Source organism: Lottia gigantea, assembly GCF_000327385.1.
Source record: "Lottia gigantea unplaced genomic scaffold LOTGIsca_39, whole genome shotgun sequence".
NCBI classification, from domain to species: domain Eukaryota; kingdom Metazoa; phylum Mollusca; class Gastropoda; family Lottiidae; genus Lottia; species Lottia gigantea.
In genome coordinates this window covers 2,377,213-2,391,059 of record NW_008709333.1, presented here as the reverse complement: position 1 = coordinate 2,391,059, position 13,847 = coordinate 2,377,213, and the positions used below count along the sequence as shown (strand labels likewise).

General features: G+C 34.8%; 4 protein-coding genes across 4 annotated transcripts in view; 2 read left to right on the top strand and 2 right to left on the bottom strand.

Moving 5' to 3' along the window:
• Positions 1-1,451, top strand: part of LOTGIDRAFT_163446 (hypothetical protein) — a gene marked incomplete at both ends in the record, with an annotated part of 31,724 nt that extends 30,273 nt beyond the window's left edge. Inside the window, one exon of the mRNA XM_009059520.1 lies at positions 1,119-1,451. Coding sequence (XP_009057768.1) covers positions 1,119-1,451 — 333 coding nt within the window. The remainder of the gene's footprint in view (positions 1-1,118) is intronic.
• A 2,526-nt stretch (positions 1,452-3,977) lies between these two features.
• LOTGIDRAFT_122006 (hypothetical protein) lies at positions 3,978-7,109 on the bottom strand (the record flags this gene model as incomplete). Its single annotated transcript, XM_009059519.1, has 1 exon — positions 3,978-7,109. One exon carries the CDS (start codon positions 7,107-7,109, stop codon positions 3,978-3,980), a length of 3,132 nt encoding a protein of 1,043 aa, XP_009057767.1.
• Positions 7,110-7,567: 458 nt separating this feature from the next.
• On the top strand, positions 7,568-7,759 carry LOTGIDRAFT_122147 (hypothetical protein; the record flags this gene model as incomplete). Its single annotated transcript, XM_009059518.1, has 1 exon — positions 7,568-7,759. The coding sequence occupies one exon, from the start codon at positions 7,568-7,570 to the stop codon at positions 7,757-7,759; it is 192 nt and encodes a 63-aa protein (XP_009057766.1).
• A 1,476-nt stretch (positions 7,760-9,235) lies between these two features.
• Positions 9,236-13,847, bottom strand: part of LOTGIDRAFT_163443 (hypothetical protein) — a gene marked incomplete at both ends in the record, with an annotated part of 16,700 nt that continues 12,088 nt past the window's right edge. Inside the window, 6 exons of the mRNA XM_009059517.1 lie at positions 9,236-9,430; positions 9,787-9,924; positions 11,777-11,938; positions 12,335-12,471; positions 12,633-12,736; positions 13,161-13,265. Of these exons, the coding sequence (XP_009057765.1) occupies positions 9,236-9,430; positions 9,787-9,924; positions 11,777-11,938; positions 12,335-12,471; positions 12,633-12,736; positions 13,161-13,265 (841 nt within the window). The remainder of the gene's footprint in view (positions 9,431-9,786; positions 9,925-11,776; positions 11,939-12,334; positions 12,472-12,632; positions 12,737-13,160; positions 13,266-13,847) is intronic.

Here is a 13,847-nt window from a genome sequence, read left to right as displayed (position 1 = left end):
ACATACACAGTCTATAGTACATCATACCTTTCAACAATCTTTAACATACACAGCCTATAGCCCATCATACCTGTCAACAATCTTTAACATACACAGTCTATAGCACATCATACCGGTTAACAATCTTTAACATACACAGTCTATAGCACATCATACCTGTTAACAATCTTTAACATACACAGTCTATAGCACATCATACCTGTTAACAATCTTTAACATACACAATCTATAGCACATCATACCTGTCAACAATCTTTAACATATACAGCCTGTAGCTCATCATACATGTAACAATCTTTAACATACACAGTCTATAGCACATCATACCTGTCAACGATCTTTAACATACACAGCCTATAGCACATCATACCTGTCAACAATCTTTAACATACACAGCCTATAGCTCATCATACATGTAACAATCTTTAACATACACAATCTATAGCCCATCATACCTGTTAACAATCTTTAACATACACAGCCTATAGCCCATCATACCTGTCAACAATCTTTAACATACACAGTCTATAGCCCATCATACCTGTCAATAATCTTTAACATACACAGCCTATAGCCCATCATACCTGTCAACAATCTTTAACATACACAGTCTATAGCCCATCATACCTGTCAACAATCTTTAACATACACAGCCTATAGCCCATCATACCTGTCAACAATCTTTAACATACACAATCTATAGCACATCATACCTGTTAACAATCTTTAACATACACAGCCTATAGCCCATCATACCTGTTAACAATCTTTAACATACACAGTCTATAGCACATCATACCTGTTAACAATCTTTAACATACACAATCTATAGCACATCGTACCTGTCAACAATCTTTAATATACACAGTCTATAGCCTATCGTACCTGTCAACAATCTTTAACGTACACAGTCTATAGCCCAATACTAGAAAATATCATGGAATTAATTGCAACGTGTGAACAAGAAATTGTATGGGACAATAATTGAATGCAAGTAATCGTATAACAATTAGTCTCTTCTTATGTTCTGGCCTTAATAACGGTGAAAAGGTCAAATCTGTTATTTTTTATTGAACCAATAGTTTGATGTGTTCTATTGTACTCCATTTTTATTTCAGGAAATGTCGAAGAGCCGTGGAAGGCTTCCTGATGCCGACTTAAAAACTCTTCAATATTTCCATGTCAGGCTTAAAACAGATCTTTGTCCTTTTCCACTGGCAGACCATTTATATCAGAAGGGAGTTATCGATGAGGAGGAGTTGGATATCATAACAACAACGAAAGAACGAAGTGGGCGTGCCGCAGGCGTGCAAAAAATGCTGGAAATTTTGCGATTTACGGGGAGACGGGCATTCCATTTGTTTCTTGAGTGTCTTGAAAATAAAGATGTAGGATATGAAGAATTGGCTAAAGACCTTAGGAAACACAAACAGACTCTTCTGTCCGTTTGATTTTTTAATGTTTCATCTTTCGGAGCACCTTGTAGTCCGGTGTACAATGGATGTAGCTATCTATGAATAAACGTTCCTCTTCTTGCACGGAAAGGTTTTTTTTTTATCGGAGTAGGTGTTTTAAAGAGAAAACCCTTTTCTCTCATCTTTTCAGACATTATGTAAATAAAATAGTTACAGAAAAATTGTAATTTTTGACTGACATCGACATCCCAATGATGTTTATAGTAAATCATTTAGTAATCTATAGACTAATATCAAACATACAGGAGAGAAACTCTACTAGTATGATGTTTATAGTAAATCATTTAGTAATCTATAGACTTATATCAAACATACAGGAGAGAAACTCTACTAGTGTGATGTTTATAGTAAATCATTTAGTAATCTATAGACTTATATCAAACATACAGGAGAGAAACTCTACTAGTCTGATGTTTATAGTAAATCTTTTAGTAATCTATAGACTAATATCAAACATACAGGAAAGAAACTCTACTAGTATGATGTTTATAGTAAATCATTTAGTAATTTATAGACTTATATCAAACATACAGGAGAGAAACTCTACTAGTCTGATGTTTATAGTAAATCATTTAGTAATCTATAGACTTATATAAAACATACAGGAGAGAGACTCTACTAGTATGATGTTTATAGTAAATCATTTAGTAATCTATAGACTTATATAAAACATACAGGAGAGAGACTCTACTAGTGTGATGTTTATAGTAAATCTTTTAGTAATCTATAGACTTATATAAAACATACAGGAGAGAGACTCTATTAGTGTGATGTTTATAGTAAATCTTTTAGTAATCTATAGACTTATATAAAACATACAGGAGAGAAACTCTACTAGTATGATGTTTATAGTAAATCATTTAGTAATCTATAGACTTATATAAAACATACAGGAGAGAGACTCTACTAGTGTGATGTTTATAGTAAATCTTTTAGTAATCTATAGACTTATATAAAACATACAGGAGAGAGACTCTACTAGTGTGATGTTTATAGTAAATCTTTTAGTAATCTATAGACTTATATAAAACATTCAGGAGAGAAACTCTACTAGTGTGATGTTTATAGTAAATCATTTAGTAATCTATAGACTTATATAAAACATACAGGAGAGAAACTCTACTAGTGTGATGTTTATAGTAAATCATTTAGTAATCTATAGACTTATATCAAACATACAGGAGAGAAACTCTACTAGTGTGATGTTTATAGTAAATCATTTAGTAATCTATAGACTTATATAAAACATACAGGAGAGAGACTCTACTAGTCTGATGTTTATAGTAAATCATTTAGTAATCTATAGACTTATATCAAACATACAGGAGAGAAACTCTACTAGTCTGATGTTTATAGTAAATCATTTAGTAATTTATTCAACAAATGAAAGACAATAAAAAAAAATAACTATTTATTTAACCAACAAATATATTTAAAAGAATGTTTTACAATCACCACTAAGTTTTAACAATCAGTAAAAAATATTTTGATAGAATTTGAAAATGAAAATAAATATTATTCTCTATTTGAGAATGTTTAAGTTTTTTGATATAATTAGATAATAAACAGTATTATAATTAGTACTGTTAAACATGACATTATAGTCAGAGTAAACCAAAGGTTTTTTGGAATTTTTCTTGTATTTCTTAAGAGAATTCAAATATCAGCCTCAAAATAGTACTGTCAGTCTTAGAATATCTTAGTGTTGATAAAAATATTCTCATTTGATACTCATTTCTCTCCTTGAAAATTTCAATAGAAAAAAGTCAAATTTTGGCTGAAAATTGTCCTCTGTAAAAACAAATTTTAAAGACATAATGTGTGCTCATGTACATATTTTTATGAACGCAAAGACATTCTAAGACTGCTATTCCAATTCTCTTAAAAAAAATATAGAAAAAATTTTAAAAACTTTTACTTTGCTGAGTTTTATTAAATTTTGGAGGAGGGATTACTATCTATTTGAGAATGTGAAACACAGGGTGTCACTCTGTCATTGGGCTTGTCAACTCTGTAGACTACATAGCTATTAATAATGTTCTTTAAACAATTCCTGAGTGATGTCACTATACCATTTAAGACCTCTGGAATTCTAGTTTCCTCTTTGTCACATGATGCAAGTAAGAGAGGCTGACATGGAAAAAGTGTTTAGTAGTGCAGATGGGACAATAAACGGAGGCCCGTGTGCTACAGACTGTACAGGTTAAAGATCACTCGACAGTTGGTAAATCAATAAAGAGTAGGCTGAAGCCGATGTTCTGGCAAAATTACTCTCATTGCACAGTGCAAGGCATTGTCTCGTTTCATTAGCTCAATTAGGTACAGAGGAGTAAAACGGAAAGCATTGCTTGTAACTATAACCACAAATGAAATAATATAAACAGAAGCTGTAAATATTCCCAGGGTTTGATAGAAATAAATATTAAAGTCAGCTTATTTCAATTCTTCAATAAAATACTAACTTTCTAAGCCATAGCAAGTATCAAATACATCATAAAAAATCTATTTATTTCGAGTCAAAGTTCTCTGTTTTTCACCGTGCTCTACAATTTTCTCTTCAACTTTTAAACCTTTTCGTTTTCGAACATTATTCATATACACTAGAGCACGATTTTGAAAATCTGACTTTTCACCAAAATGGAGCAACTCTTCTTCAGTAGTGGGAACCCAAAATGGGTCAACATCTAGCGTTTCCCAGTGACTGAATTGAAGTTGGGGAGTGGCCAGACCACTTGTACGTTTTCGAACATCTAATGCAAAACCAAAACTCTCAACAATTGGAATGACAGCTTCTACTATGAAGAGTTGCGTCCCTTCCTTCATTTTTTCAGACAGGACTCGACCGTTTCGTTTTCCTAAAACTTCGTAAAGTTTGCCCAACACCTCCGTAGTCACTTGTATTTCACATTTAAACATGGCCACCACAAGTCGCTGTGATTGTGTCTGGAAAGCTTTACGACAACCATCTTTCACTATGGACATAATTTGTCCGGAACGAGGACCATAAACATCTTTTTTAGTTTCTAGTGAAACATCACCATTCTGAGTATGAGCATTTTCCCATTTTTCTACAATAAAACAAACACCATGCATCGGTTCTTCACATAACGGCCCAGCTAACGTAGCCATTTGAAAACCATTAATAACACTATTGTCCAAATAACGCAATGCAACGTCACTTTTTGAATCCTCTATACATCTCCAGACTGATGGCCTCTTATACCCATCTACTCGACTTAACAAAATATTGGGTCCAGTTTTTTTGGGACCAAAACTCCAAATTTGATTGACAACATCCTTCCAAGAATCATTTTCCTCTGAAAAATGTTTTGCTAAATTATTTTTGAAATCTTTTAAACTTTGAATAGTCAGAGAATTTAACACAGTTTCACTAGAGTTTTCCTCAAGTTTCAAAGATTTGTGTAAAGCTTTGAGCAAATCGTGATTTTCAACAAGCAGATCTGTCACAGAGGTTGGTAACGGAACACAGCGCAGTCGAATAACTACGTTTTTATCTGGTGTCAAAATTTCAACGAGACCTTCCCCGATAACTTCTTCGTCATCTTCAAATTGTTTTAACGACTGGGATTTGATTGGTTGATTTTGCGTTGCTATGGCTTCATTGACCATATCCATCTTAGGCGGTCGTATGACAGTTTCTCGAAAAGCAACAATTGGATCAGAAACCGAGACTTCAACCTTGGCATAACGATCTTGTAAATCTTCAATACATCGCTGTAAATGAACCTCTCCTGCTGTAATAATAACATGCTCGCCAGTTTCCTGTACACAGACCTCAACACAAGGATCAGCCTGATTTAACAATCGGAGACCCTCGGACACCGCCTGCATATTGGAGGCTTGATCTGGCTCCACGGCTACGCGAACTATCGGCTTCGATTCAAAACTCATGGTTGAGAAAGAAGGGCAATATACAGATGAGGAGACAGTTGCTGATTTTAAGATATGGTCTTCGAGTCCACCGATACCAAGGATATTTCCAGCTGGTATTTCTTCCATCAATTCCAACTCACGTCCCATAAATAAATATAAATCATTCACCACAAATGACGTGACGTGTTCATCAGATGATAAATCTTTCAAAGTTTTTTTAACGTCAACATCACCTATGTTTAGAGACGGATCATGTTTGGGACCAAGCACAAACAGTTTTTGACCACTTTTAATAGTTCCACTATAAATTCTAGCAAAAGCTATGAAAACTTGTCCAGATTTGTTACCCTTTGTGGTTTCAGAATTGGAACCCTCGCCTATGTCAGATGTGATTGGTTCACCATTCTCCTCTGCCAGTGTCAAACCAGATATACGTTCCGTGTGTCTTTGAATGGCCATGTCTCTACGTTGTTTCAGTTCTTCGTGAGTTAACGCCCTTTGTCTGTTCTGTGGTAATATTTTTCTATCAACTGGAAACATTTTGGATACAAAAACAATGACAGGAGCTTGATCAGCTGAACTACAGGATAGAAAATTTGATTTCAATGCCTGGGTTTGAGGGGGTAGAGATGAAAACCGACGCCCAAATCCGCACATCAATTTCTCAACAGTGTCTTCGGTTATTTTGAGAGGGGAGGGCAACATGCTACAGACTGAAGACAGAACAGCTTGTGATACGGGCAGCCATTGTGAAGTGTGAGCCTGTAACAAAATCCGAGCATCATTATGTCTCATATCACGGGCAGATATTTTCAACGACAATGTTTTCTGAATTTTTTCTATCATTTCTTTGTCCTTTTTGAAATAAATTGCCTCATACAAAGACCAGATATTGTCTAAGATTAACTGAACAAATAGAGGCTTCTTTCCTTTTGATTGAGCCCCTTTTGATATTGTCTTTGCCTTCATGTTCACATAAAAGTCTCCCCATAACGTTTTCTCTAGTACATTTTTGTTAAAACCTAACTTCTCACTGTAAAGTTCTGCAAAATGAGAAATTGTAAATCCCCAGCCGTCCAGGGCACTGACAAATAAAACATTTCCACGATCTGGTGAGAAAAAAATATTACGATCTTCGCCGCTTTCTTCATCTTCATGCGTTGTCCAATCATCTTTGACCTCCATGGCTTCGGACGTGTACAGTTCATTGGTCAATAAATTCACTTGCACTAAAATCTGTTGAAGAACCATGTACGCTTCCATGGGAGATAACTTGAGCTCAATGATCAGTCGGTCAATTTTGTTGAGAATCAAAATAGGTTTGACATTAGCTAAATAGGCTTGCCGCAGCACAGCATGAGTTTGTGGACACACTCCTTCAACAACGTCAACAATCAACAGGGCACCATCACACAGTCTTACTGCAGTGGAAACTTCATTAGAGAAATCAACATGGCCAGGTGAGTCTATCAAATTAACCAGATGTTGAGTGGAATTTTGTGAAAACAACAAAGATATGGCGCTAGATTTCATAGTTATACCACGGGCTTGCTCATCATCCCGGCTGTCCATATATCTCATTTTACCAGCCATTCTTTGAGAAATAATACCATTACTGGCAACCAAGGAGTCAGCTAATGTCGTTTTCCCATGGTCCACGTGTGCCAAAATACAAATATTTCGCACATTTTCAACAGTTTTTTGTAAACTTGCCACTTGTTGCGGCGAGTTCCGATTCATTTTGATGTTATTTTAGAACAAGGCACGTCCAGTTTTAACGTCCGTATAGAATTTAGACCAAAATGTGTCAAAAAGTTCCTTTTAATCGATGAATTTTAAGAATTTCACCGTACGGTGAAACACGTTGTTTACATGTAATAGCTTTTATTGGTTTTCAAAAATAGAGAGCTAAACTAAGGGAGGCAATCGCAGAATGACTGTCATATTTCAGACAACAAAGAGATCTTTCTTTCGACATAGATCCGTTTTATAATCTATGTATTGAACATTTCACGTTAAAATACAATTTACCTTAAATCATTATCCCTAAATAATCCTTAAGCGACCACATCAAATAACAGAACACAATTATATAGTATACTACTCCTGAGTTTTATTGTACACAAACATGTCAACAATTTACATGGTCATCATCAGTTTATATAGTATACTACTCCTGAGTTTAATTGTACACAAACATGTCAACAATTTACATTGTCATCATCAGTTTATATAGTATACTACTCCTGAGTTCAATTGTACACAAACATGTCAACAATTTACATGGTCATCATCAGTTTATATGGTATACTACTCCTGAGTTCAATTGTACACAAACATGTCAACAATTTACATGGTCATCATCAGTTTATATAGTATACTACTCCTGAGTTTGTACACAACGTTTCAACAATTTACATTGTCATCATCAGTTTATATAGTATACTACTCCTGAGTTCAATTGTACACAAACATGTCAACAATTTACATGGTCATCATCAGTTTATATGGTATACTACTCCTGAGTTAAATTGTACACAAACATGTCAACAATTTACATGGTCATCATCAGTTTATATGGTATACTACTCCTGAGTTTAATTGTACACAAACATGTCAACAATTTACATGGTCATCATCAGTTTATATGGTATACTACTCCTGAGTTAAATTGTACACAAACATGTCAACAATTTACATGGTCATCATCAGTTTATATGGTATACTACACCTACTGGGCTAATGAAAACGGGCAACGCTATGCAGTGTGAGATGAGGGAAATTGTGCCTTCTTAGATCGATATCCTCCCCTTTAAATCTTTAAAAGACAAGTATTATTTGTTCTTAAATGGGGTTTTATTTACCGGTATTTAAAATGTACAAAATGAGAATAACATGAACATTTTAAATACAACAACCTGAAAAAACACATTCGAGTCTACTCTCTTGAAGGTATATTACCTTAGAATGGATATATAATATAAAGTCTCAAACTTGGACAATAAAAGTATATATTATATTCATCAGTTGTACTTACCAGGTGCCATGACTGAAGAATAGAATCTCTATACAAGACTGAATAATTATTGAAAAACGCTCCTTAGTTAAAATGTATTCATTGGATTATAGAGGGATTCTGTTGTATAGTTTTGACACCAAGTAATCCCACTGATAAACAAAGACTCATTTTTGGTCAAGTTTAAAAATTTCAATTTTGTGGTCCTCCTTGGAGGTAGTATATCTTTAAAGGGACAGTTGGTTGGTTAATTTGGGTCTTGAATATATGTAAATAGTCTTCAAAAGTACTAGAAATATAGGAAAGTCGCACTATTCCTTCAAAAATATTTCAAACTCAAAATTTCTGTTCATATTTCAATAGAAGTCTTTTCTATATATGGTAGTGTCTCAAGAAAAGACGACTAGTGTTTTAAACTTTCAAGCTCGGATTCTGGATACACATGGATTACAGGGTCAAATTTCGACGGTGAGCTGTGAACACTATTACTGATTGATTTATCTAAAAAAAAAATCCGTTTCTGCGACTAAGATACGATTGGTAAAATATGGCTCACCTGTCCCTTTAAGATAATAAAGCTGTGTACCTTTATGGTAGGTGAAGATGGATCTTGGAACACTGGACTGTATATACGGAACTGTCGGTACACTCGAGAAGAATTCTACAGACTATAGGCCCACTAGTTATTCATTGAACTTGTTAAGTTATGGTAGACAAATGTATACATTGGAATAATCTCAAATTTTCTAGGTACGAGGTCAAACGGGTAGGAACAAAACAGCTAATGATTCATTGATTCATTTCTCTCTTCTGTACAGCCAATGAATCCAAAAAGTTACTATGAACTAATCTAAACAGTCGGGGCCGTGGAAATCGGTGGTAATGTAGAAAAGGACAAGCTTAAAGCAGACATATTACTGGATAATGTCAGATTCCGAAAGGCGTCTGGAAGGTTGTGGAGATCATAAAGGGGGACAACCCAGGTGTTTAGGGCTAGATTGACCACCAACAGCGAGAAGAGGTTCATGGCGATTCCCGTCTTCACCTGGAAAAAGAAAACAAGACAAGCAAAAAATAAGTTCGTGAGTACGGTGGACAGGCTTGTTGCCAAACTTAATTGATGTGGCAATGGGGTATGGTCAGTAGTTGAAGTAATAGTCGTTTAGCAGGATTTTTTTTAGCTGGGTAATCCATCCTTTGAATGGACTCTCACTCTCATCTAGTTGAGCCACTGTTTGCCAATGAAATGCTCAGTTCTCGGATATTCACTATTTGGCATTTGCATATAGGACGAATATATAGGTGTGGGCTCACTTTTTCATTTGGTAGAAAAACATTTAGACGACTGGGCTCTTGTTAAATTCCCCAAAATTGAGGATAAACCAATTAATACCGTCTTACCATGTCTTTCACTTCTAAATACCCGGATGAAAATGCTATGGCATTAGGAGGCGTTGCCACTGGTAACAAAAAAGCTAAAGATGTTGCCATGGTGCAAGGAACCATGAAATACAATGGATGAACTTCTAATTGTACAGCCTAAAACAATAATAGACAATTTTTAATCCATTTTTTCACGATAATGATATGATCATGACTTGTGTGCCTGACTAAGATTGTACATGCGGAATATATTAAATATAAAATATGTCAAAAACCGTATTTAGATCATCTTCACAATGTCAAACTATTACAAACTTCATCTTCACAATGTCAAGCTATTACAAACTTTCTCTTTCACCATAGCAACATTTCTTGTATTACGGAATGCAGCGATTTGATCCGTATGTAGGCAAATACAGCCATTCAGAGCCATTGACAGACAGACTGTGAATTCAAGGTATAAGGCAGAATGCAGTGGTTTGATTCGATTGTACGACTTCAAATACAGCCAATTAGGGCCAACGGCAGAAACACTGTAAACATTTCGCCTAATTGTTCTACGGTGCTCGTTATAACAAAAATTTCGTTCCGTTTTTTAGTATCTTTTATTTTTAATATAGCCATCTAACTGAAGTGACTGTATTAAATATAAAAGCTAATAAAAAACGGAACGAAAGTTTGGTCTAATTTTAATTAGAATGTCCTTTAATAGTAGTTTTCTGTAGTCCGAATGTCTGTACCAATATATACTCACCAGACTAATGACTATATAGAGAAACAATGTATACTCACCAGACTAATAACTATAGAGAGAAACAATGTATACTCACCAGACTAATGACTATAGAGAGAAACAATGTATACTCACCAGACTAAAGACTATATAGAGAAACAATGTATACTCACCAGACTAATAACTATAGAGAGAAACAATGTATACTCACCAGACTAAAGACTATATAGAGAAACAATGTATACTCACCAGACTAATGACTATAGAGAGAAACAATGTATACTCACCAGACTAAAGACTATATAGAGAAACAATGTATACTCACCAGACTAATGACTATAGAGAGAAACAATGTATACTCACCAGACTAAAGACTATAGACAGAAACAATGTATACTCACCAGACTAATGACTATATAGAGAAACAATGTATACTCACCAGTCTAAAGACTATATAGAGAAACAATGTATACTCACCAGACTAAAGACTATATAGAGAAACAATGTATACTCACCAGACTAATGACTATAGAGAGAAACAATGTATACTCACCAGACTAATGACTATAGAGAGAAACAATGTATACTCACCAGACTAAAGACTATATAGAGAAACAATGTATACTCACCAGTCTAAAGACTATATAGAGAAACAATGTATACTCACCAGACTAATGACTATAGAGAGAAACAATGTATACTCACCAGACTAAAGACTATAGAGAGAAACAATGTATACTCACCAGACTAATGACTATAGAGAGAAACAATGTATACTCACCAGACTAAAGACTATAGAGAGAAACAATGTATACTCACCAGACTAAAGACTATATAGAGAAACAATGTATACCCACCAGTCTAAAGACTATAGAGAGAAACAATGTATACTCACCAGACTAATTACTATAGAGAGAAACAATGTATACTCACCAGTCTAAAGACTATAGAGAGAAACAATGTATACTCACCAGACTAAAGACTATAGAGAGAAACAATGTATACTCACCAGACTAATGATTATATAGAGAAACAATGTATACTCACCAGACTAAAGACTATAGAGAGAAACAATGTATACTCACCAGACTAAAGACTATATAGAGAAACAATGTATACTCACCAGACTAAAGACTATATAGAGAAACAATGTATACTCACCAGACTAAAGACTATATAGAGAAACAATGTATACTCACCAGACTAATGATTATATAGAGAAACAATGTATACTCACCAGACTAAAGACTATAGAGAGAAACAATGTATACTCACCAGACTAAAGACTATAGGCAGAAACAAAGTGGCAGTAGCAGCATTGCTCGTCACTTCCGTTCCACAAGCAATAATCAAGGACAATAAGAAGGCTATAGTCCATTCTGGAAGAGCAGCTAGCCCAATCAGACCATCGCTGATCCACTGAGAAAAACCAGATTTCTGAAAGTAAAGGCAAGTACAGTCAAACTTGTATACTGCGACAGGGTTCAATTGAAGCGATATCGCATCACTGTTTGCGATTCAAAATGACCCATTTTGCGATCCAGTATATCCTATGACAAGCCCAAATTAAAATGTATCACGACGATCTGCGAACCAAATCAAATTTTATATTTTTCTTGAGAATTTTTTAGCCGAATCTAGAAATATATGGCAGGATCTTTTTGAATATTTTCTACGAATTTGTGAGAAATGCGATTCAAAATTTAATATAGATGGATGAAAACTGAAATTTGGTGTGATGAATTTCTGATCCAATTTTATAATCTAACTTGAATTCTGTATTGCGACCATAAGCTTATTTGTATATTTGGTATATATTTTGATTCCATTTACCTGGCAACCGTCAGCTATAGCAAATCCACCTCCCATCAGCAATAAAACACCCCAAGCTACCTTCTCATGGACTATCTTCCAGTTTAATATTGGTTCATAAACAAACTTCTTTTCATTTTCTCTTCCACGATTATTTTCTGAAAGAATTTAAAAAATTAAATCAGCTGAAATACTGGACTGACTAAGTCACTGATTTCCAGAAGAAGTTTTCTACAACACCTGAATGTATATTAGAGATGCTTAGTCAGTCATCAGACGATTTGGTATTTGTGATTTAGAGAGGGCGGAGTTTACCTACCTAATGAATAATCATCAGATGATGTGGTACATATTGGTGGTTTTGATGGTAGAATAAACATTAATACCGATATCAAAATAGCACTAGTAGAATCTTTTACAAATCTGAAATACACGTTACAGTCAGTAACACCGAATGACAGCGCATGGGAGAAATTTTATTGGTTAAAGCATACGTCATCGAGTTAGTTCAAAAGGTTAATTTGACGAATGTACAAGAGGGCTGTCGTTAGAGCCAAACTGAAGTGGTTTATTAAAAATCAAAGCATTTGAATTAGACTGGTGTAACAGTTTATTTCATTCAGATAACATCGTGTTTCTGATGGTCCTGTAATGTGCCATTTCATCTAAAGCTTCGCCAAGTAACGATTAGCGGACATAACAGTATAGGTATCAAGGTGTCAAGGTCCCTTTGAGGTTTCCCTCATTGCACAAAGCATTGCGATACAAGCCTTCAGCAGCCTATACAACATCCGTTAAAGTCCTTACCATTTTATGTTCACTGATAATACACAGTACATATACTTACTTTGGTTTGAAGCCAGCTCCCCAACCAGTTATAAATCCAGGACTTCTGGTGACCCATAATAAAACTAATATCAAAAAATTAATAGCTACTATAACTTCTGGAAACCTGAAATATTGGAAATGTCTGTGAAGAAATATCTCAGAAAAGTTTGAGTGGATTTGAAGGAACCACAGACGTCTGATATAAAATTGGAATGATAATTGATGCTATTTATGTATACATACGTAATGCTTCCCATTTCCTCATATTCCTTTTTTATTATTTCTTTAACAGGGTCAAAGGTCATGTCACTTTTATTCTTTACACACGGACAGCAACTAAAACTAGAGCCACTCGTGGCACAGAGTGGGACTTTGCAAATGTAGCAAAATGCAAAAGAACCTGAAAAAATCAACCTTCCACGATAATTAGATCAAGCGCAAGAACGGTCTAAAGTTGAGAAATTTTCATTTTTTAGAAGATTGTAATACCGGAAGTGGACGTCAGACCTCACAAATGAAAGTATCAGCAGATAGCCAAGGTCAATGACCTTTGATCTTGTAAAGGAGAAGGTCTAAAAAGGTCAAGATCAAGAGATATACGCCATCAAAATTTCAAATTGCTAACGACTATAAAACCGGAAGTTGACATAGGACGGCAAATATAAAAGTATAAATAGATAGCCAATGCCGTTTGATGTTAGAAAGG